At 30.7% G+C, this 26,913-nt stretch overlaps 1 protein-coding gene across 1 annotated transcript; it reads right to left on the bottom strand.

Annotated features, from left to right (window-relative positions):
• Positions 1 to 3,645: 3,645 nt before the first annotated feature.
• LOC115891130 (chymotrypsin-like elastase family member 2A) lies at positions 3,646 to 23,687 on the bottom strand (the record flags this gene model as incomplete). The annotated part of the gene is given in 5 exon segments (XM_030911525.1): positions 3,646 to 3,926; positions 10,566 to 10,711; positions 10,811 to 10,917; positions 22,846 to 22,946; positions 23,587 to 23,687. Coding segments are annotated over 5 exon segments (729 nt in total), but the record flags the coding sequence as incomplete, so codon positions are not given.
• Positions 23,688 to 26,913: the final 3,226 nt, after the last annotated feature.

A 26,913-nucleotide genomic window follows, 5' to 3' on the forward strand; every position in this document is an offset into this window, starting at 1 on the left:
AAAACATATTTTAAAAAAAATTATTATTCTTAACAGTAAAACTATCTACATTGACTATGGATGTACGAATTAGCCCCATATTGTAAACATTTGCTGCATCTTGGTTGGTTCATATTTATTTGCCAAAGTATTTTTACTATAAATAGGTATATAATTGTATTTAATTAACTGTATATTAGTATATTTCATGTAAAATATATATTTTTAAAATACAAACCAAAAATAGAGGAATATATTATGTTTCCATGTATTCTCAACATATTTATTAATCCGCAATATCTAACTAGCGTGACGTCATAAATCTCGCTCTGAGGCTGTTCTACTATAGACGGCATTGCGTCAGCATGGCCGCAAGTTGCTAACCTAATAAAATTAATACTAGAAAAGCCCGCGGGAACTGCCAAATTCAAAGTTATTCGTTTTACAGACTATATACATAAAATATACTGTTATCACTCTTGCTAACTAATTTATATTTATGATATTATATTTATAAATCAAAAAATAAAAACTATTTTGGTATTATTATTATTACAGTTTTTTTTTCTGAATACACTTGTTTTATTTTAAAGTAAAACAGCACATAAAACAGTGGCGTACATAACGTACTTTTAATGGTGCTGTTGCATTAAAATTGTTCGTCGAAAAAATCGACGTTAGCGAGGAAAATGGCGAAAATTTCCGCGCTCAAACAAGCTTTCCTCTAATTATTTTCAATTTTCCTCTGTGCGCGGATGTGTGTGTACTCTGTACGGCTAATTTTCAGTTCATTTACATCCGGAGATGTAGTAAAATGTGTCTGCCCCCGTTATTCTAAATTAAATCATAATGTAAAGCAAAAAAAATGCTGTTAGTTATATATTAAATCTAAAAGAACTAGAAAAGAAAAAAATATTATAAAAATTATAACAACAAATTGATTTCAAAAAATTTGTATTAAAATAACATAAAATTTATTTTTCTGTATTAATTCAACATAAAAAGAGTCAGAGAAAAAAACACGTACAAAATTCATCACAGAACTTCAATACGCTGATGACTATGCTCTAGTTGCAAATACGTTACAGCAATTGCAAAAAATGTTGAACACATATACAAGGTTGTTCACCACATACGACACGGAGTATTGTAGCTAAACGATGAGATTTTTACAAATTGTAAGTTTGGGGTTCGTTGAAGGACTATTAGAGCTACAATTTAAAAATATTTTTACAAGATACAGAGTGTCCCAAATAAGTAAAAAATATCAAAGTTGCGTATTTTTTTAAATGGAACCCTGTATATTATGTACATTTTTATTTTTTTTTTTTTTTTTTTTTTTTTTTTAAATTTGATTAAGGTTTATTATACTTAAACCTTACCGTTTTGAAATATTTTCATATTTTGTGAAATTTGCGTAAAAATTTTAAAGCTTCCTTTCCTCAAAGGGTATCAATGTTTTAATACTAATATTTAATGAAGTTTATTATTGATCAGTTATTGTGTTGCAAATACATAAAAAATAATACTACTTTATACAGAAGTTGTCTAAAAATTTATTTTAAATAATTATAGCTTCTCAAACGCAATAATTTCTTAATTTAAATAGAATGCCTGTATATTAAGAGAATCAGTGCAACAAATTAAAATTGTCCTATCAATTCGTATCTTCAAGTTTTCGTAGAATCATTTTCTTATAATTTAGACTTCATTTATCAAGTTTTTTTTTTTTTTTTTTTTTTTTTTAGATTTTTTTAAAAGCAACAAATGTACAAAATGTAAGACTAGTAATATTATCCGTTTTTAACAAAACGATAATATTAATAGCCCATTTGTAAATGCAAAAAGAAAACCTATTTAAATCTTTATAAAAGAGTAATTACCATTAATTAAATATAAAACCATTATTTCCGCCATAACTACTAATTAATTACTATACTTAATTGTGTTCGTTAATAAATTATTATCAAATAAATGTGGAATTGAGTCAGAAATCAATATAAATGTGGATAAGTTATCAAAATTAAAGTCTCTGTTTGTTATAAATAAGCATTTATTAAAAATGAAATATCAATTTTTTAAGGTGTTCTTTTTATCACACTGTCTATGCCATTACAAAATTCAGTTTTTTTTAGTATATTGGAGCAATTTATTAATTACATCAAACCGCAAAAGTCAGTTTAATGTAGTTTGAAAACTGGAATCAATTATTAATTCGTCCTCTTTTACAAATATTGTAAAACAGTTTTTTTTTATTTTTTAATGAAATAAACGAATCATATATATCGACAATATAGTATCTGTACTCTTTAAAAATTTTGGTACATCTTTAAAATAATGCTAAAATGTCAATAGTACCAGGTATATTGATAAATAAATTCTAAAATTTCAAGAAAATTGCATTTTTACGGAAACCTAAAGAGATAGGTAACAATGGATAAATAATTTGATAGACATAAATTGTGCATCTGATTTCGTTTAACAGGGTGTTCCATTTAATTAAACAAGTTATTGCCAGTTTAAGCTAAATAATTATTTACAAATAAATTTTAAACACTCTGTATAAGGATATTATTTTTATTATTGCAACACAATAACTGATCAGTAAATAAACTTCAGTAAATATTTAGTATTAAAAACTTTGATACCCTTGGAGAAATGAAGCCTTAAAATTTTTACTGCAATTTCACAAAATTGAAAATATTTCAAAAACGGTAAGGTTTTTTAAAATTTATATTCACATTTCGATTTCTAGTAGAATAATATTGATAAGGTTGAGTTTGGGGGGAACCACGGTACAGTTTTATGATTAAACCAGCTAGAAAATTAAAAAAATATTTTGGCGAGTTACTTTTTTATAGATATTTTTATTTCATAAATCTACCTAATTTTTGAAGGCGCTCGTTGTTTTCCGGAGCATTTTAATCAGATATATAAGAAAGTGACTTCGTTGACAAAATGATGTCTGGATTAATGAATCTCAGAAATTATTATAATATGAAATTAGATGGGCACTTATAGTTATATTAATTCGAGGAGTGATTATGATCCATTTGTAATTAGGTAGTTTGGTTGGTTTTTATGTATTCTTGGTAGCGGATATGAAACCAAACGTAACGTTAGTGCTTTAGCGACGAAAATTTTAAGTGATAAATCCAACCGTAATATTGACGTTGGTAATTGTTAGAATTACATTCCCTATTAGGTCAGATACCGACGTCGAGGCGACCCGAATCTGTATTCCTCATTTAGGTGCAAATAAGGGTCGTCAGGCGGTCGAACCGACGTTGGTATCCGACGTCGGGTTTATTGAACGCGACGTATATCCGACGTTAGATAACGTCCAAATGCTACTTGGGATCACCTATCGGGCTGTTCAGTCACAGAAAGGCTCATCAAAGAAAATGCCTTGTGTGACCATCCTAGTCTGTGGCAGTATGTATGTATGTATTAAAATAACAGTCTGTTTGTCTGAAGATTTCGTTGGGGTACCTCGTGCCGAGTTTGATTCTAATCGACCCATAATTAAAAAAAAATCCTGATGATTTCGTCCATTTAAGGGCATCATCGGTTCAAAACGTCGAGGGACCCACCCTGTAACCCGTCCCTAATTGTGCCAAAATCGACGCCACATTTTTTTTTCAATATTAAATCCATAATACTCACCACACAGGTTCCTGTAGTTCCATCCAAATGTCCAGCGCACAGATGACCGTTCCTAATACTGACAGAATGGCCGTACTTTTTCTTGCATACTGCGTTATCATGGACAGGTACTTTAGCCTCCAGAAGTCTACCAGCCAAAATACCATCCTCCACGTCTCTGCCCCAGCCTGTGGCTACGCAAAAGTCAGTTTGGTTGTGGCTGAGATGCTGAGCTGGTAGACACACAGCTCTTATTTTGGTTTTGGAGGTGAATTTTATGGGTCTAGTCAGTTTCATCATTGCTGAAGAGGAAAAAACTATGTTGTATTGATATACAGGGTTGTTCACCACATACGACACGGAGTATTGTAGCTAAACGATGAGATTTTTACAAATTGTTAGTTTTGGGTTCGTTGAAGGTCTATTAGAGCTACAATTTAAAAATATTTTTACAAGATACAGAGTGTCCCAAATAAGTAAAAAATATCAAAGTTGTATTTTTTTAAAATGGAACACCCTATATATTATACATTTTTATTAAGTTTCGTACGATTAAAATAAAGGTAAAATTTGATTAAGGTTTATTTACTTAAACCTTATCGTTTTTGAAATATTTTTCAATTTTGTGAATTTGCAGTAAAAATTTAAGGCTTCATTTTCTCCAAGGGTATCAAAAGTTTTAATACTAAATATTTACTGAAGTTATTTACTGATCAGTTATTGGTGTGTGCAATATAAAAATAATACAACCTATACAGAGTGTCCCTAAAAATTTATTTTAAATAATTATTAGCGTCAAACGGCAATAACTTTTTTTTTTAGATTTTTTTTTTTTTTTTTCTGATTATTTTAGGAGAAACAGATGCACAATTAATTGTCTATCAAAATTATATCATACCATTTTTTACCTATCCTCTTTAAGTTTCCGTAGAAAATGCACTTTCTTGTAATTTAGAACTTATTAATAAATATAAAAAAAAAAAAAAAAAAAAAAAATTAGGAATTTTTTAAAGATGTACAATATTTTTAAAGAGTACAGATACTAATATTTTTTAAGTAAATTATTAAATTACATTTCAATTAAAAATTAAAAAAAAACATGTTTAATATTTGTTAAAGGGGATAAGTAATATGATTCCCGTATTCAAACTACATTAACTGACTGTTTGGCGTTGGATTAATAATAATTGCTCCAAATACTAAAAACTGAATTTTTGTATTTTTTTTTTTTTTTTTTTTTTTTTTCATAAAAAAGTAACACCGTAAAAATGATATTTCATTTTTTTAATAAATCGCTTATTTTATAACAACAGAACTTTATTTGATAACTTATTATTATATTGATTTCCTGATTCAAATCCATAATTATCTTATAATAATTTATTAAGCGAACACAATTTAAGTATGTTATTAATTGTAATGGGCGGAAATAATGGTGTTATATTTTAATTAATGGTATACTCTTTTATAAAAGATTTAAATAGTTTTTTTTTTCTTTTTTTGCATACAAATGGGCTAGTAATATATTCGTTCTGCTAAAAACGATAATTTACTAGTCTGTCATTTTTGTACATTGTTGCTTTAAAACAATCTAAAATGTCAATAGTCCATGGGTATATTCATAAAACTAAGTTTCTAAAGTATAGAAAATCGCATTTTTCTTACCGAAAACTTACAAGGAATAGGTAAAAATGGTATAATATAAATTTGATAGACAATTAATTGTGCTATCTGATTCTCCAAATATACAGGGCATTCCATTAAATTAAAGAAGTTATTGCCGTGTGAAGCTAATAATTATTTAAAACAAACTTTTAGAGCACTCTATATAAGGTAGTATTATTTATTCTTGCAACACAATTACGGATCAGTAAATAAACTTCAGTAAATATTTAGTATTCAAAACTTTGATACCCTTGGAGAAATGAAGCTTAATTTTTACTGCAATTTCCACAAAATTGAAATATTTCCAAAAACTGGTAAGGTTTAAGTATAATAAACCTTAAACAATTTCTACCTTTTAATTTTAATCGTAGAACTAAATGTAATAATATATAGGGTGTTCCATTAAAAAAATACAACTTTGATATTTTTTATTTATTTGGGACACTCTGTATCTTGTAAAAATATTTTTAAATTGTAGCTCTAATAGTCCTTCAACGAACCCCAAACTTACAATTTGTAAAAATCTCATCGTTTAGCTACAATACTCCGTGTCGTATGTGGTGAACAACCCGGTATAGTCTAAAATTTAAAAATAAATAAATTAATCAAATTTACACCCTCTACGTCATTTAGAATTCGTTTTGATCATAGCTGACTGATAAAAACCGTTCAAACCCTAATCCCGCGTCAAATGTAACAAGCTAGGATTAGGAAACAGCCCTTCAACATACTTAAAATTATTAAATCAAGCTTATCCCAGGTATGGAGCGATTTCCTACAGTTTCGGTGTGTTAGGAGGGATCAAAAGGAAAGGAAATTGAAAATTTTCTTTAAAATTTATGACGCGAAGAGGCAGTAAACTTTATATGGGCTTTTAGACGCTTGTTTTTTGTCTTAACTGTAATAGGTGGAAGGTTTAACTTGCACTGTTAACTTTTATAGTACCCAGTATAATATTAAATGGAAGCGATTGGTTTATAAGCGAATTCGATTATTTTTTTGTATTTATTACTATTTTATTGGCAATAATAGAGAGTTTCTAGAGTTTGACATCACGTTACTAATTTGATGAATAGGTAGGTACTCGGGAAATGCACCACACCGAAAAAAAGGAACTCTCAGTCGAAATGAATATGACTTTGACCCAAAAGATTGGCCAGGCGGATGAAACTGCCATTTGAATTTTGGAAACACGGCGGAGTTTCTGTCAGTAGAGGGATAGATGGCGCTGCGTAGAAATTTCATCAAAGTCCTAGAGTATGTCATCTATGGGGACTTTAATTGCATCAGTGATTTTATAAGTCATCACAAAATATAGTTTTAATTAACAATTCGTTTGATTTTCTGTGGAGTAATTGGAGTAGTGGGAGTGAAAAATATAAATAATTTATATAAATTTTTTTTTTTTTTTTTTTTTTTTTTTTTTTAATAATAATAATCATTGATATGAAGTTGCTTTCGCCAGAAACAACTTATTAATTAAATATTTAATAAAAATGTTAATTTTCCTTTAAATAAAAAAAAAAAAAAAAAAAAAGAAAAATAAATTGAAATTTAAACGGTCTTCGCCATATTTGGCAATGTCTGTCAGTTTCTGTGGAGTGGAAGTGAAATTGGTTGAATTTGGGTTTTTATGGGAATATTTTTACGGATTGTTTTGCGATTTTAGAGTATTTTGGACGATAAGATTGTGAAATTTAAAAGACAAGTAGTTTAATATATAAGATTTAATTAATCCCTGTGATAATTTTTATGAAATTTCTCTATAATCAAAACAAATTCTTTCAACAAAAATCGGCTGTCTTCATAGAATTTTGGAAGATCATTAATTTTAAAGTTTATATTAAGTGTATTATATTTTTTTTTTTTTTTTTTTTTTTTTTTTAAAAGCTTAATTTTAAAGGTTTTGCAGATAATTATATGTAAGTGATACGCTTTTTAGATAATATTAAATATACAAACTTATGCAAAAGACAAACAAGTAATTTTAAAGAAGATCATTATTTATTTAAATTTTTTTTTTTTTTTTTTTTTTTTTTTGGAAAATATATTTTTGTATTTACTTATTTTATATATTTTCTTATTTTTTTTTTTTTTTTTTTTTTTTTTTTTTTTTTTTTTATTGGAAAAAAAATGCTTCGAGTCATCGAGATTAGATTTATATAACAAATTTGTCCCTTGGCTTTGTGTATTATATAATGTGAATTGTAATATGTTTCTATTTGAATAGGTCATTAAAGTTGAAATTAAAGTTACCAAGATTTATATTCCACGGTAGCTATACTGTCTTTTATATAATGAATTTTTATTTATAATTTATAACTTTTTTATAATTACTTATAACTGATTGTATAAATTCTGATAACTTTTATATGTACTTGTATAGTGTTGAATGTGTTAAATATGTAATTTTATTAAACAATTGTTTATAATAAAATAATCAAGTTACCAAATTTTTCGTGTTTTACATTCTAATTTCAAGGATAATTTCCAACCCTAGATTATTAATTTTAATTTGTATCAACAATACATTATTTTTTTTTGTAAATGTTTTGTTACAAATAAGTTCATAATCTAGATTGAAATTACCAAAATAATAAGTAAAAAACTTATGAACTGGCAGTAAAGGTCCATTTAAAAATATGCCATTACGAACTTTTTAGTTCTGCCAGTAGCCGGCTTGGATCGCGTCGAGCGCGTGGTTCCAGGCTTAACATAAGGATTTTCTTTTTTCAGTTCGTTATTCTATGAGATTGGCGCTTTTCAATAGGGCCAACGAACAGACATTTTTTTGCCCAAAGCATTAACTATCTTTTCATAAGCTTTAAAAAAGACTTTAGAGAATAAGAGAATCTATCTGTCCAAAGTATTTCCACTCTTGACCAAAATGAATATGCAAATGCAAAGAAGTTCTTGCTCCAAGAAACAATAGTCCCTTTGATTCAATGCAAAAATTCTTGATTGAAAAACGGGACATTTCTTGATTGAAGAGACACTTTTCTTAAACAAATAGCGAATACTATTGACTCAACTAAAATTTAATTTTGATCTAAGAGAAGAAGTCTATACATCATAATACAGGCATATATACAGGTATATTTTTTCTGATAATTAGGTTTTCCTGGTTGTAAAAGTAAAAGTGATATATTTTCCTCGATAGTAGTTATTTCTGCTTCTTCACTCCTTGGTATTTATTGGGGTGGTTCATCATTAACAAATTACAAAGAAATGTTACATCAGGATTAATCAAAGTAAAGCAAATAAATTATTAAAATTATAAAAAAAAAAAAAAATTTTGGAATTGTTTTTAATTTTTAAAAAATTTGAAAATTCTAAAATTTTTTGTAATTATTTTTTTATAATTATTATAAACAGTTACCTATAAACAAGACATGTTTTCTATAGTCTGTGAAACGAATAACTTGAATTTGACAGTTCCCTCGGGCTTTTCTAGTGTTAATTTTATTAGGTTTGCAACTTGCGGCCATGCTGACGTAATGCCGTCTCTAATACAACAGCCTCGGAGCGAGATTTATGACGTCACGCTATTTAGATACTACGGATTAATAAATGTTGTAAAATACATGGAAAACATAATTATTTCCTCGTATATGTAATTTTTTGGATTATATTCGACACTATTTTTTTTTCAATATGACACAACATCGATGAAGGCTATCATAGCCATCGCTGAACGCCTTTTTTTCTATGATATTGTATTATTTACAAATATAATTTTTCGAAGATTAATGCTTGCAAAATATGCATATAAATTTTGTGAATGCAAATAATGAATGTACTAATTAGTAGATATTGAATGTTTTTTGTTAATTAGATCGATTTTTCAAACCCCAAAATTTACTACTTCATTATTTGTATTTGTAACACTTGCTGCATTTGTATGGTTTAGTTGCCAAAGTATTTTTACTATAATAGTATATTATATATATTATTATATATATATATAGTTAATATATATATATAATATATTATATATAATAAATATATATATATATATTATTATATATATATACTATATATATATATATGGTATTTATTACTGTATATTATGTATATTTCATTAATATATATTAATAATTAAAATACAAACAAAATAACGAGGAATAATTATGTTTTCCATGTTTCTACAACATATTGTATTAATCCGTGCTATCTTAACTAGCGGTAGTCATAAATCTCGCTCCGGGCTGTTCTATTAGAGACGATTGGTCTGATATTAGAAAGTTCAAAGGCTGATGACATTTTACTTTTGTAATTTAACATTTCGTGTTCATTTTTACAAGAAGAGGAAGAACTGTCTCTTGTTTTATTATTTTCCTTTTCTATTTCACGAAAGTAGAAAGAGTTACCTAACTGATTCGTTCAGGCTTTGTTCAGGCACTCAATTTAAGAATATAGTAACTTTTTGGATAGAGGGATTTTTTATTTGCCATGTTGGTAAAATAACGGTCAAAATTCAAGTTATTCATTTTATAGACTAATCTATAGTCCACCATCTTATCTAAGTGCGTGCATAGGTATGTCTTTACCTTCAAATATAGCATATAAATGCTCTAATTTCCATTTTTTCAGAAACTCCTTTAAGAATCCATATATCCTAAATTTGTTCATAAAAAATGACAAACTAGCATGTTAATAACGGATCCCTAATATATACGATATCGTTTAAAAGCAAATTATATCAAAAATTCCAAGTGGAAAATTCAAGCAACAAAACCCGTACGTACCTATGATGTACGACTGATCGGACTGCCGACTGATTGTATATACCGTCCTTCGTCATCATCTTACGTACGCACTGACATGTAATTTTTAGTCGGCCGACTATTTAGTTGCAACAGTGAAAACAATACATTCTTATGCCGCGCCCACATGCAATCAAACAGTCGGCCGACCGGCTCCGTAAGACCGTAAGCATGTATTTTTTTCACTTCTGAAAATCACGAAAAACATTAGACGATCAAATCAATATTTCCAAGGTTCCTTCGTTAAAAATTAGTGTCTTTAACACAGTCATGGCACTTTAGATAGAAATTTAAAATACGATTTTTTAGCGGGAATGTCAAAAGTTGACATATAATCTGTCATTCTATTCAGAGTGTCTTTTTCAAATAGAAAAAAAACAAAAGTTGTAGTCGTTTGTTGAAAACAATTGAATAGGTCAATCAATCCTGACTGAATCAAGGAAAAATATTATTTTTCACTGTTTATGATGCTTGGAATCTCTGGTTTGATTCGGTTTAGTTGAGACTTACCAATATCGTGCTGGAAATTGTGAAATCTCTCGTGAAGAATTATTTTCTCTACTGGTATCCTTTCTTCAGTTTTCTCCTCAACATCTCGGTCCCAGTCTCCTAGAACAGCTGTCCATAGAGCAGCCAATGGCAAATTGAACAAATCGCTGGAAAAAATTAACAGATAACATATGTTTCCTTTGTTTTTTGCGTATAACCAAGCAGAAATAAGGCTTGGATTTTATTTAATATTTTTTTATACTTACTTGTGAATACAGTGAGCAGCAGTGAGCAACCATTCCTGTGATATCATCACACCACCACACCAATGACCTAGAAATCCAAACTGTGGATGAAGAAGCTGCAAAGACACCTAAAATAAAATAATTTATTACAATAGTAATAACTATAAAAAAAAAAAATACAATTTTATACTAGCAAAGTAGTATATACTAGTAGTAATTTTATACTAGTAGTATTAGTATTACTAATAGTAGCAATAGCTACTATTAGTAATACTAATACTACTTATAGCTTCTAAACGAGCTACTATACGAAGGATAAAAAAAATATTTCATAAAATAACATTTATTAACATATCGAATTGATTAGCAAACTGAGACTTTTCTGTAATATCTGTTGTATCGTCTTCTTGCACCGAATAACGCGCTCTTTTATTTCGGATTCTTTTATTTCTGTGGCATGTTCTGAAATACAACCGGTTATATCATTTTGAATAACGTTTCCAATTTGTTTTAAACGTTTTTTGAATTTTCATATAAATGTTTTAAATGGTATGTATAATGAATCAAATGAAATATATTATAAAATATCGGGAATATCTTCTTAACTTCTAAGCCTACCGAGCCTCCACGACTTCATGCGAAGGCGACCGGAGATTTCGCCTCAGCTCCGCCTTAATACGATACAACTCCGACTTACGTCGCGTCGCTACCGCACGATGAGTTAGACAGAGACAGAAGACTGCCGTACGTCGTGCATCGACTCTGATAGTAGGCGATGTAGAAATCGCCGAACTATGGCGTTTGTTCCAACGGTCAAAATTATTTTATTAGTTTTCTAACGCACCGTACGCCAGCGATAGTGAATATTTTAATATACAAGACCACAAATATTAAAATAATATTGATTATTAAATCATACTTCCGTGTATTAACAGTATTTTTAAACGGTTTTATTTAGCTCGACCCGTACGGTATTTATTTATTTGTTTGTTTATTTGGGTCAAAATTAGAAATTGAAATTTAAGTACCTTCCTGTTGTCAGATTGATCTGAAATTTGATACACACCTTTAGTTCCGATGACAATACAATATAGTAATATCAATAACATTGTAAATCTAAGATGGCCGCCGGTACAAAATGGCGGATTTCATATTTTTCCACAACCCCCTCAATATGGGTATCAAATGAAAGGGCTACACTAGTAGAATACTGTGATTATGACAAAATTTAAAATCCAAGATGGACGTCGTTACAAAATGGCGTATTAGGTGAGGGGCATAAGTAGTCGTGTCCAGAACAGTTGTGTCCAAGATTGTGTGACGTTAGAAGGACAGATAAAAAAATAGGTGATTAGATGTACCTACGTAGTTAGCGGTAGCTTTACCACCCAAGTTAAGGTAATAGGTTAAAACGTGCTGAGGACTGTATGGCATTAGGGGTGGCTAAAAATGTAATGTCGCAAGCGTTTTCCCTCAAGATTGGGCGTCTCTTGTTGTATATTATAGCCTTGCCCCTCTACTGGACCTCTGGGGGTCGACCGTTAAAATGTCCATTACTCGTGGGAACAACATGGAAACAATAAATAAAAAACAAACAAAAATAAAACGAAACTGCTACACAACGAAAAAGAAGGCTCGAAAAGGCGAAAGAAAAGTATAGAACGAAACGTGCAAAAGAAAGTGAAAATGAAACCTATAGTCGACTACAGAAACGAAGAGAACGGTTAGCAACAGAAACACCTGAGCAACATGATGCCAGGTTAGTAGCACAACGCGAGAGACAAAGGCAGCTGGTAGAGTCAGAAACACCTGAGCGTCATGAGTCCAGGCTAGCATCACAACGTGACAGACAGAGAGAGTTGTTAGCGGCAGAAACACCTGAGCGTCATGAGTCTAGGCTGGCATCACAACGAGAGAGACAAAGAGAGTTGTTAGCGTCAGAAACACCTGAGCGTCATGAGTCTAGGCTAGCATCAGAACGGGACAGACAGAGAGAGTTGTTAGCGTCAGAAACAACTGAGCGTCAGATTGCAATAAATTATCAGGTAAAAAACCACGTAATAATGATGCACTAAATGAATTAAATAGAATGAGGAATATTCGGTAGGCATTTCCGTTAAATACTAAAAACTAGAAAATAAAAAAAATCGGTAAAAAACTTTTTAAGTTAAACGGTTTTTATCTTATGCGCACTAAAAACTAGAAAATAATAATAACAATTAGGTATTTTGAACTTCTAGTTCAGAAATATTTTAGTACTAGGCAGAATAGCTTTTAGGCATATTAGACTAAAATAAAAACGTGGGGCCCATTAACTATTGCTGTAATACTTTCTTCTATACTAAGTGTGGATTGCACCGACTTACTATAATCGTAACTGGAGATTTTGACAATCAATAACCAGCCGTGGCGGCTTGACCAGCGAACGCCGATCTCATGATCTACCAAAGTATAAAGATATGCTTTGCCATAGGTAGGATTTCAGAAGGGCCCCACGTTTTTATTTTAGCTATTCTGCCTAGTACTAAAACATTTCTGAACTAGAAGTTCGAAATACCTAATTGTTATTATTATTTTCTAGTTTTCAGTGCACATAAGATAAAACCGTTTAACTTAAAAGTTTTTTTTACCGATTTTTTATTATGTGTTGGCAACATTAATAGTACATAATGTAATGTAATAAACCGCTTAAATTCTGCCAAAATTTTAGGGTAGGCGCCGCCTACCTTGCCTTATACCCTGACGAGCCGCCGCTGGTATTCTAAATTCTAATTACTTAGTAGGCGCGATGAAATCGAATGTAAAGCAAAGAGTTGGAATTCTCGTATCAATTATTTTATTAAATATCACGCAAATCGGCAACTTTCTTTTATTATTGCTCTTGTTATTATGTCTACAATGACTTACCGAAAGTAAAATATACATAGGATAATAACTTTCCTCGTTGGTATGCCAAGAGGAGACCGTAAATGGTAAAAACGGATAAAGTTTGTTGAGCTTGTTGCAGCTAAGCGCTGTAAATTACGAAACACGATAGAATTCACTTGAAATTCACGTTTCGGCCGGTGGTTTATGACTTTATGACCAAAACCGGTAGTGCGGGACTATTTCAATACATTTTCACTTACATCTATGTAAATTAACATCGCCCAAATATGGAGCTTTCAATTTTGAGCTGTTAAAGTCCATTAAATCACCCCGGTGACGTTTTAAACATGTAAAGGATAGTTATTTTTTATTCACGAACGATGAAATCGCGAGTGAATTAATTTCGGGCGACGATAATGCAATTTTATCGTCGTGTATAAAACAATATAAAAGTCTGTCCAACGAGAAGATCCTTGACAGTGATAGATGTGTCTGTCATTTTAATTTCAAAGTCGTTTATTTTATTTTACAAAGAAATAAGTTGGTACAACTGGAACGCATAGCAGGATATATTTAAAATTTGATTGACAAGATGACAAGTGATTACTTCAAAATTGTATAAAACTGAAAAAATGTAATCGAGTTATTTTATTTAATAAAAACGGTATGTGTTAATACAAAACAAACAAGAACAAGGCACTACATACCAAAAAAATATAAAAAATAACTATTATTTACTTTCAAGCTTTATGAAACTACCCGCATTTATGATTATATTTATCAATATAACTTATGTACAAATACAAATTTGTAATATTCCACAGGTATAAATAAAACAACATAGGTAAATACAACAACTATTTTATTAATAATAACACCTACCAAATTTTATACCTTAAAGGTGGATTAATTACCTTTAATCTTAATTTTTTTAAACCAGTACCTTTTGACATTATTTTTCTGCACCAGTACTAAAATCCATTATTTACCTATCGTGTGATGTCGATATTTTACAGCTACTCCAGTTTTTAGTATGTGTTTAGTTTGATCCTTATATACGAAATGCACTTATCTACGACGAAATGGTATACAAACTTTATCGATGGCAACTTCATTGGTGTATAAGACTTTCTGCCTGGGCAGCGTGTATTAACCATAAACTGTGCTCTGGGCCTACAGTTAATTTTCACTCGATTTTTCCTCCACTTGACTTCAAAAGACACAAAACACACGTAATAATACGAATCAAAATGCATCATCTTTCAAAATGCAGGGTATTTAACAAAAGTTGACACAAAATTATAACCAATAATTTGGCAAGACTTTGACAAGCGTCAAAAATGACAAAAATCTAAAGGCGAGTTCATACGCATCGGCGTCCGTTTGTCGTTCATCGTTCCGTCAAACCAATAAAATTGAAATACGATCTGTCATTGTTTAAATAAACCAATAAAACTGGTTAAAAACAACAAGACACGACGTATGACGGATTTATATTTAAACCCATCCATAGTTAACTTAAAAATTATTAGAAACTTTTTTTAGTAAAATAAATAGATTGGTATGGGACGTCATCTGCTTTTCTTCTGTCATCGTCTGTCAAAATCTTACCTGAGAAAAAAAACAGAGTATATTTTTTTTCCATAGCGAGTTACGTTTTAGGTTAGGTTCTTCTTCTTCTTATCACGCCCTCTCCTGCCGAAGGTTGGCGGTCCAAATGGCAATTGTGGCTCTGGAAACTGCAGCCCGGAAGATTTCCGCAGTTCAAACCAACTCCTCAAATCTTTTAGCCATGAGTTCTGGCGTCTTCCTACTGATCTTTTCCCTTGCACTTTGCCCTCTATTATGAGGCGCAGTATTTCGTATCTACCACCTCTCATCACATGACCCAGGTATTGCATTTTTCTTTCCTTGATGGTGTTCAGTATCTCTTTTTGTTTCTGCATGCGCTGGAGTACATTTTTGTTTGTTGTATTCATTGTTGGTGATCCTTTGTACCCATGAGATTCGCAGCATCCGTCTGTATATATACATTTCGAAGGCTTCTATTCTCTTCTCGGTCTGTGAATCCAGTGTCCAGCTCTCACATCCATAGAGTAACGCAGAGAAGACGTAGCATCTGGCCATTCGAGTTCTGAGATCCGCACTGAGGTCTCTTCTTGTAAAAAATGATTTCATTCTTACGAAGATTTTTCTCGCTTGCTCAATTCTTGAAAATATTTCTCTTTTCGGGTCGCACTGACTATTGATGTTAGCTCCTAAATACTTTATTGAGGTCACTTTTTCATTTGTTTGTCTCTTGACATGCAGGTGTGCATTTATTGGAGTCTTAGAAAAGACCAATAGTTTGGTCTTGGAGACATTGAGATGCAGTCCAAACATCTCACTATAGTGGACTACGGAATCTATAATGCTTTGCAGTTCATGTATATCGTTGGCTTTTATAACCGTATCATCGGCATATCTGATATTGTTTATTGGAATTCCATTGACCTTGATTCCGCCCTGGATTCGATCCAGTGCTTCTCTTAATATAGTCTCCGAGTACAGGTTAAACAGGAGCGGAGACAAGACGCAACCCTGCCGAACACCCCGTCTGATTTGTATATCTTCCGATGTTGACTGCTTCGTCTCAACTACCGCCGTTTGATGCCAATAACGTTCTGATATGAAACGTAGGTCTTGTTCGTCAACTCCGGTTGTTAGAATTTTGATCATCTTCTGATGATTAACACAGTCGAACGCCTTACGATAGTCTATGAAGCATGCAAATACATTCACATTCATGTCTCTACACCTCTGTGTCATTACATTTAGGGAGAAGAGTGCTTTACGCGTTCCGAGTCCGTTTCTGAAGCTAAACTGGGTGTTGTCCATCTGAATTTTCGCACTTCTTGTAGATTCGAGTGTGGATGATTCTAAGAAAGGTTTTGAGGACATGGGACATAAGACTTATCATCCGATAGTCATCACATTGTGAGGCGTTGGCTTTCTTTGGCAGGGTTACGAATGTTGATTTAAGCCAATCTGACGGTATTTTGCTTGAGCTATATAATTTGTTAAATAATGCTGTTACCAAACCTAGACTTCTGCTTTCGTTATCTATTAGGTTAGGTTAGGTTGTGAAAAATATTCAGAAATTATTATTTCAAGGAATTTATTACGAGTAGAAAAAATATTGTACTGGGTTGGCGTTGGTTTCTATGTAATTTGACAAATAAATAAAGCTGTCTCTTTAGTTGTCAGTTTTGAGGCAATATTTTTTAATTCTCTTTCGTGTCGATTGCTGATTAAATTGAAGTCAGAAATGGCTCAAAACGAAATAAGTAAATTAGCAACAGATATTCAGGCTGAGGCGACAAACGCCATATCAAAACTACTTCCATTTAAATCCCGAATAACTTATGAAAAGGAATACAAAAATTTTCAAAAATGGAAGCAATTAAAAAACGTGCGAGAAGAAATACGGTTTTAACCCATCCTCGCTGTTAAAGTATCATTTAATCCACTCCTGCGGTTAAAGTACTATTTTATGTACTACACACACCGGAAAAATCTAGGGATATCATTTTATTGTATTACTATAAGTTAAAAATAAATGTTTTGAATAAACAACCTCATATTTGTAGGCCTATTCTTTCTACTTCGATTGAAACGAAGTAGTCACACTAGTTATTTCTAAATTTGGGATATTTGCAGAAGTGTTTGTGCATTTTTTGTCAAAAAAAGCACCTAGCATCAATTGTTCGAATTTAACCTGTACTGGCTATGTTTTTATGATAACTGGCCAGAATTCATTCAAATAACTCTGTTTAGTATTAAACGACATTATGGAGCATAGACATCTTAACAGAGACGAAATGCTAAGGGCCATGGGTATGCTCGAAGCTGGAATGCGCCAAATCGACGTAGCTAGAGCATTAAATACAACGCAAAGTGTAATATCGCGATTAAGTGCACGCAACCGTGAAAGTGGTGATGTTGCTGAAAGGCACACAGGGCGACATCGCATTACTACCCCTCAGCAAAATCATTTTTTACAAGTAAGTGCTCGACGCCGACCGACTCTTACAGCACCAGAGCTTAGTTTAATTCTCCAGGAAGCACATAATGTAACCGTTAGTCCTGACACTGTTCACAATAGATTAAGAGAGGTCAACTTAAGAAGCAGACTCATCCCTTAACGAGAGGAAATCGAGAGGTACGATATTTGTGGGCTCAAGATCATGTTCAGTGGTCGAATGAACAACGGGCCAATGATCTCTTCACGGATGAGTCACGCTTTGGAATTCATCCGGATTCGAGAAGGCTTAGGGTATGGAGAGAACCGGGAAATCTTATTCGGTTGGATCATGTTCAGGAAGTGCACCCTTATCAAGGTGGAACAGTTATGGTCTGGGGAGGAGTCCAGTTAGGCCGAAAAATCGACCTCGTTTTTCTTGAAATGTTTCTAACAGGAATCACATATCGTGATTTAATTCTTGAGCCTGCCGTGTTACGTGTTACCACATGCCAATGATTTTGGGAGAAACTTCATTTCATGCATGACAATGCACGGCTTCATACAGCCAGAGTGGTAAGTGAGTTTATCAATGCTCATCAATTAATCATCTTACCCTGGCCGGCACAATCTCCTGACCTCAACCCCATCGAGCACGTATGGGACGCGGTCCAAAGAAGAATTTTAAGAATGGGTATGCCTCGTGAAACTCGTAGGAATCTGGTTCGGGCTGTGAATGCAGCGTGGCAGGCTGTACCTCAAGAAGAGATCGACAACCTGATCAGGAACATGGAGAGACGATTTAGGGCTGTAATGAACAGTAGAGGAGGCTATACCCTTTATTAAGTAAAAATGGTTTTATCTTTTTTTTTTTAATTCACAGTTTAGAATAAAAAAAAATGTGTGTATTTTTTTGAGTTCAATAAAAATCAGGGGAAATTTGAAAAATTCGTTAAATTTCGCATTTTTATTTCCAATACGTCCTGTAAACTATTTGTTTATTTTAATTTTATTATATCAGAAATGCAAATAATAAAATTACTGATCCCTAGACTTTTCCGGTGTGTGTATTTTTGATAGATATAAGGCAATTTTAACAGTTGCTATGGAAAAAAGTCCATTAAATCACCCTGTTAGCAAGAAGTTTCACTTCAAATTGAACACCCTGTATGTGTAACATAAATATGTGCACATACAATTTTTTTATATTTTATTTTCTGTGTAGTTTTTTACCGTGATTTTTTTTTCGGACATTTTAATATCTATTTATTCTGGTATTCGAGGTGGAGAAGAATCAAACAAATCAGAGATCATTAAAAGCGGTCCAGCCCTTCTTAAATTATAAATCACAACAAACTAACCGAATCTTTGTTTTATTTATTTCGATGTATTGTCAAAGAGAGCGCCAGTATCAATTCCAGGCCATTTTTATGCTCGAGGGCCAAAAGAAATCATTACAAGGGTTCGTCTTTGTTAATTAGCCAACCAGAGCGTACGAATTTTCTCTCTGAGCGGTTTGTTACGTCACTTGTCACTTAAACAAAAGAACGAACGACAACAGGGAGTGAATTACATAAGCATCTCAGGTATAAACAAGCGCTTTATGTTTTGTAGCATGGTTTGGGTTGTAAATATCAAAAGACAAAAAGACGTACGAGAACAAGCATGATTAAATGGTCAAAGAAAAAATTATATGCTTCATTCGCACAAGGTATCTGGTTGTCAGTTGATTTTCTTTAAAACAATGGCGTTTTTGAACATTTCAGATTATTTTCGTATATTAAATTACTCAATTTATTAGTAATATGACCGATAACAACTGTTATAGACTTTGTGATGCATTCTCCGCCGGTGCTGCCACCGCCAGAGAATGTCGTAAATAACGAATACATACAAATTGTTGAAATCAGTCTATATTGAACGAAAACGAGAGTTTTCACTGAATTAAACGACATGAATAAATTAAAGTCTCAAATTTAGTAATTAGAAAATTATGAAAGTTTTCATAACATCCGCATGAAATTTTCTGATACATACACATAGCTGTCACCCCTATGTCCGTTATACTATTTATCTAGAAGCATTTAAATAACTTCACTTTCTTCAAACGACTACCAAGGCACATAATTTGCACAAAAATAACAAATACACCTTTAGATATTCGCTAACAAGACAGATGAACAAGTTTTCTTAGTTTGAACATGGCGTGAAATAAACTAAAGCTCCTATAAATCAACTTCAATATCTCTGGTTGATTGAAATGCATTTCTTTACTTTCTTCATCGTGTTTAGATGACCTTGTCAAACCAAATCCACCGAAGAATAATATGAAAACAATCACTGTACATTTTTAAAGCTATAAAAAATCATCTGGCATTAGATCTGGTTGATAATCATGGCAGACCTTAGATCATACACTGAGTAGACACGTCTATTATTATCTTGGCTTCAAAACAATGTAAAGTCGATATTTTAGTAAAATTCATGTTATGCGTAATAGATTTTCGAAAAAAAGTTAGCCAACATTTCAAGACACATTTTCTTAAAACAGAAATAGATTTTAATTTTATTGTAATATAATTTGTAAAATATTCCTACAACGCGAATCTAAATTCTTATTATTGAAGTAATATGCTGAAAGGCTCAAAGGAAAATATACCTGTTAATTTTCAAGGTATTCGAAATATTTAACAATAAATCCACCTTCTTGTAAAGATGAAGAAATACATCTTTTACAAATATAATACATGAATATACACTACAGCACTGGCGTTATAATAGATAATATTTCTACAAACTCTTTAGATTTTAAGTGGTTCGATACTTTTAAATGTACAGGATGTAGACTAAATAGTAAATAAAGTAAAAAAAAATAAAGGATAACTTTTTTTAATTATGTGAAATTGCGAAAAAAATATTTTCTTAACCTACATAATCATAGTCCCAAACTGCAGAAAAGGACGCCTATTCCTATATAAAATTTACAACGAATTATTACCGTTACTGCAGCAAAATCCATCTTATCTGTCTTAATATATGTATTGATTTATTGATTTATTGATTTATTGATTTATTGATTTATTGATTTATTGATTTATTGATTTATTGATTTATTGATTTATTGATTTATTGATTTATTGATTTATTGATTTATTGATTTATTGATTTATTGATTTATTGATTTATTGATTTATTGATTTATTGATTTATTGATTTATTGATTTATTGATTTATTGATTTATTGATTTATTGATTTATTGATTTATTGATTTATTGATTTATTGATTTATTGATTTATTGATTTATTGATTTATTGATTTATTGATTTATTGATTTATTGATTTATTGATTTATTGATTTATTGATTTATTGATTTATTGATTTATTGATTTATTGATTTATTGATTTATTGATTTATTGATTTATTGATTTATTGATTTATTGATTTATTGATTTATTGATTTATTGATTTATTGATTTATTGATTTATTGATTTATTGATTTATTGATTTATTGATTTATTGATTTATTGATTTATTGATTTATTGATTTATTGATTTATTGATTTATTGATTTATTGATTTATTGATTTATTGATTTATTGATTTATTGATTTATTGATTTATTGATTTATTGATTTATTGATTTATTGATTTATTGATTTATTGATTTATTGATTTATTGATTTATTGAAGTAATATGCCCCAAGACTCAAAGGAAAATGTGTACCTATTGATTTATTGATTTATTGATTCGAAATATTTAACAATAAATTGATTTATTGTTAAGATTGATTTATACATTTATTGATTTATTGATTTAGTGATAAATTGATATACAGATATATAGAGTTATAGATTTATTGATATATTAGTATATTCATTTATTGATTTATTGATTTATTGATTTATTGATTTATTGATTTATTGATTTATTGATTTATTGATTTATTGATTTATTGATTTATTGATTTATTGATTTATTGATTTATTGATTTATTGATTTATTGATTTATTGATTTATTGATTTATTGATTTATGGATTTATCGATTTATGGATTTATTGATTTATTGATTTATCGATTTATGGATTTATGGATTTATTGATTTATTGATTTATTGATTTATTGATTTATCGATTTATCGATTTATGGATTTATCGATGTATGGATTTATTGATTTATTGATTTATTGATTTATCGATTTATCGATTTATGGATTTATCGATGTATGGATTTATTGATTTATTGATTTATCGATTTATCGATTTATGGATTTATTGATTTATTGATTTATTAATTTATTGATTTATCGATTTATCGATTTATCGATTTATCGATTTATCGATTTATTGATTTATTGATTTATTGATTTATTGATTTATTGATTTATTGATTTATTGATTTATTGATTTATTGATTTATTGATTTATTGATTTATTGATTTATTGATTTATTGATTTATTGATTTATTGATTTATTGATTTATTGATTTATTGATTTATTGATTTATTGATTTATTGATTTATTGATTTATTGATTTATTGATTTATTGATTTATTGATTTATTGATTTATTGATTTATTGATTTATTGATTTATTGATTTGATTGATTTGGTTGATTTATTGATTTATTGATTTATTGATTTATTGATTTATTGATTTATTGATTTATTGATTTATTGATTTATTGATTTATTGATTTATTGATTTATTGATTTATTGATTTATTGATTTATTGATTTATTGATTTATTGATTTATTGATTTATTGATTTATTGATTTATTGATTTATTGATTTATTGATTTATTGATTTATTGATTTATTGATTTATTGATTTATTGATTTATTGATTTATTGATTTATTGATTTATTGATTTATTGATTTATTGATTTATTGATTTATTGATTTATTGATTTATTGATTTATTGATTTATTGATTTATTGATTTATTGATTTATTGATTTATTGATTTATATACTGCAAGTACTTCAGCAATTACATCTTTTACAAATCACAGAGGAATATAAACTACAGCACTGACTTTATAATAGATTATATTTCTACAAGCTCTTTAGATTTTAAGTGTTTCGATACTTTTAAATCTACAGGATGTTGACTAAATAGTAAATTAAGATAAATATAAAACTATATACATTATTGTGTATAGAATATTAGTGCTCCTTACTTGCCAAGGCCAAGCTCCTTTAATGCTTTGCTTTCCATTGATAATTCTTCCTACAGAGCCAATCCTAGGCTGCCTGGATCTTCGGAAGCTTCTTCCACACTCTGGAAATATATACCAGGCGTTAAAAAAATTAATAACACCATAATCTAAAAGTTCATTCTCAAACAAAAGTGTTTTATATGTGGTTTAATGAAGATCAGAGTCCAAAAATTACTGAAAGTTTTTTAGAAATCAACCACCTTGTTACTATTTGACGATAGCATTGCCAAGGGGTTTGAAAAGTGGGCAGATTTTGTACTTTCAGTCAAGCCAAGAAATCTTCATAGCCTCCAGCTAGGTAAAATAGTTTTTGCTCGAAATAATACGAGTGAAAATTAATGGTAGCGTATGTTTTTTCCTGGTAACTAATGAGGTATTAAAAGTGATTTGTTTGGGAACTACTAAATTATATGTGGAGATATCGGAGATTGTTTATCTAGACTTTCATAATTTCTGACAAGGAATTATGACTTTTTCATGTGTCTTAATCATTATAAGGTAAAGATAAATATTTCATGTCTTGGAGGAATGGTGATATTATATAATTTCAATAAATATGGAGATTGTATGATTGTATTGCTATCACGGGATAGCACATAGTGCCCACACAATTTTTTTAGTGAAATTTTCCTAATATATTTTATTCTTCACACTTCACTCATGAAACACACATTACTCCGTACGGTACGACCACAAAATTACCTAGTTGATGTGCCCGCACCGCGGACACCCCGATCTGGACCACCAGCACCAACGAAAGTAACAGTACTCGAGACAGAGGTTGTCGGCCGACCATAGTACGAGCGCCGGGCCACGGCCATGGGTACTACTGAGGCGAGCGCCAGCAGCGGTACCGTCGGGGCCATACCAAAGGCCCCAATGTCGCGGTACGCGGGAGAAAGAGAGTGAAACCGAAACGGTCTGAGAGGTACTGAAGAGTACTAGGCCGGTGCTGAAGCGTGGCGAACAATTGAAAGTGTGCGACGCGACGTGTGATGGCGATAATCATCATGGAGGTACGACCGTAAGTTTTAAGTCGCGTCTACATGTGAGGGGTTCAGAAGTGAACTGGATCAAGTCCTAGAAGATAATTATGGAGAAAATGAGAGTTAAAGTTTTTTTTTTCATAGCAACTGTTAAAATTGTTTTATATCTATCAAAAATAGTAGATAAAATTGTACTTTAACCGCAAAGGTAGATTAAATGATACTTCTTCTCGCACGTTTTTTAATTGCTTCCATTTTTGAAATTTTTTTTATTCCTTTTCATAAGTTATTCGGGATTTAAATGGTAGTTTGGATATGGCTTTTGTCGCCTCAGCCTGAATATCTGTAGTAATTTAGTTATTTCGTTTTGAGCCATTTCTCGCTCCAATTCAATCAGCAATCGACACGAAAGAGAATTAAAAAATACTGACTCAAAACTGACAACTAAAGAGACAGCTTTATTTATTTGTCAAATTACATAGAAACCAAATTCAAAATAAATTCATTAAATTCCTTGAAATAATAATTCCTGTATATTTTTCACAACCTAACCTAGTAACCTAAAACGTAACTCGCCATGGAAAAAAAATATTGTTTTATACACGACGATAAAATTGTATTATCGTCTTGTATAAAAAATAACTATTATTCCGCGAGCGAGATGTGTTTAAAAAACCGCATCACCCACCGAATAAAACAGCGAACGGGAGACGTAATAGCGGCCGAAAGGTTCGCTGACCCTGGCTCGCGTTTGGCGGCGTTCAAGATGTAATGAGTACAGTCGCATGATCGCGCTGTCAAAGTATTTTTATTTTTAGCGTTATCTATAAAGCTCGACCAATACACATTTTAAATCATTGAAAATGAATTTAATTACTATTCGAATAAATTTACTGAGAATTTTAATCTATGACATACTGATTAATCACGATCCTGCTCAAACCACTCAACGTAAGAAGCTCAATTTTGGCATACAGGTTGATTCTAGGGTGTAGAGGTTCGATAAGAAGGGATTTTTCGAAATTCCAGTTCCAAGAGGGTGAAACCACCCCTCAAATATTACAATATTTTTTATTTAAAAAACGGTCAAGTTTCCGGAAAAACGCTTAAACACGTATATTTTATTTTGTTTTTTTACATATTTTAAGATTTTTTAAAAATGTATACAGGGTGTTTCGAAAAATCTGGTCATTGATTAATCACGATTCTGCTTAAAGCGCTTGACGTAAAAAGCTGATTTTTGGAAAGCAGATTGACTTTAGGGTGTAGAGGTTCGATAAGAAGGGATTTTTCGAAACTCGAATTCTAAGGGGGTGAAACTATCCCTCAAATATTAAAATATTTTTTATTTGAAAACGGTGAGTTTTTCGGAAAAACTCTTAAACACGTATATTTTATTTTGTTGTTTTACATATTTTAAGATTTTTTATAAATTTATACAAGGTGTTTCATAAAATATGACCATTGAGTAATCACGATTCCGCTTAAACTGCTTGACGTTTAAAGCTGATTTTTGGCAAACGGATTGATTGGGGTGTTGAGGTTCGATAAGAAGGGGTTTCTCGAATTTCAAATTCCAAGAGGGTGAAAACGCCCCTCAAATATTACAATATTTGTTATTTAAAAAACGGTTAGTCTTTCGGGAAAATGCTTGGACAAGCATAATTTAGTTTTTATATTTTTTTTTTACATATTTTGAAATTTTTTAAAAATCATACAGGGTGTCCCAAACTGCTTGACGTAAAAAGCTTATTTTTGACAAACGGATTTTTCGAAAGTCAAATTCCAACGAGATGAAACTACCCCTCAAATATTACCAAGTTATATAATAATATCGCCATATTGTTTTTTCTCATGCTGACATAAATGTGAGAAAATTTTATCCAGTTTGTATGTTAATAGAAATTCTTGCTTTGCGGTATGATCACCATAACAAACGATTAATTCGACGCGAACAAAATCGCTGGTACATGCTAGTTTAATATAAAATATTGAGTTGGCTAGAATAGAGTTTTGGCTTTAAAATATCTGTACAATAATTTATTCGATAATTAGGAAAATAAAACGACGCGAATTTCAACCTCAAGAATGAACAAACGTAGGCGAGCCCGCTCAAAATTTAATTATATTTTATTAGGCAAATAATTCCCTAAACAATTAAGGGTCGGAAGCAGCCCTGGAGGGCACGGAGAGACCCTTTAAAAGGCTTCGCGCCGTGCAGTTTGACGGCGATTTAAATAATAGAGATCGATATGGCAACAGCGCGCGACTAATTAAACCTACTTCCGCGTCGTTTGGACTTTTTGAAACATAGTTTGTTTCAATAACTAATCAAAATAATTATAATTTTATTTATTTTCTTCAAAAAAAACTCTTCTCGAAAAAATTTCGTCTCTAAAAATGCTTAACGTTTCAGAAAATACAACTCCTAACAAAAAAAGAAACACAAAAAACAAAGAAAAAAAAACTATTTAAAATATCTAAATACAAGGTTTTAGTTGATACGACAGGTAAACCGTTAAGTGTAGACAAAGCTTTAAAAGCTGATATTAATATTTCCATTATGGGTTCTCGTCAAATCGTCTCAATTTTGAATTTATTAAATCCTTGGACCATTACAAAAAAACTTAAATTTAAAATCCAAATGAAAAATAAACGGTCTTGAAGCTTTTCTATTATTTTACTGTTCCCTGAATTGAGAGAAAAATACTAAAAGAATTTCCTAATAGTTTAATAGCTTAAAATTAATTTTAGAGGAAGTATACTATACAGGGTGGACTGAATTGTATTCCGTAAACTTCGGCAGTATACTCTACAGATAGAAATAGGTGAAAAACTTCATATCCTATGTATTTATTTCGATTTTTTTCAAATAATTTCGAAGTAACGTCAACATTTCGATGAAAATTGGTGGCTGGGAGTTTTTTGACGTGAGAAATTTGATTTTGATGGCAATGACTCCTATGTGTAAGGGGCGCCACCTACATGTGTTTTATCTGTTTTAAAGAGCAATAACTTTTCGTCCTTACTGGTATGAAACTAT

This window comes from Sitophilus oryzae, unplaced genomic scaffold, assembly GCF_002938485.1.
Source record: "Sitophilus oryzae breed Bouriz unplaced genomic scaffold, Soryzae_2.0 scaffold_966_pilon_pilon, whole genome shotgun sequence".
Lineage (NCBI taxonomy): Eukaryota > Metazoa > Arthropoda > Insecta > Coleoptera > Curculionidae > Sitophilus > Sitophilus oryzae.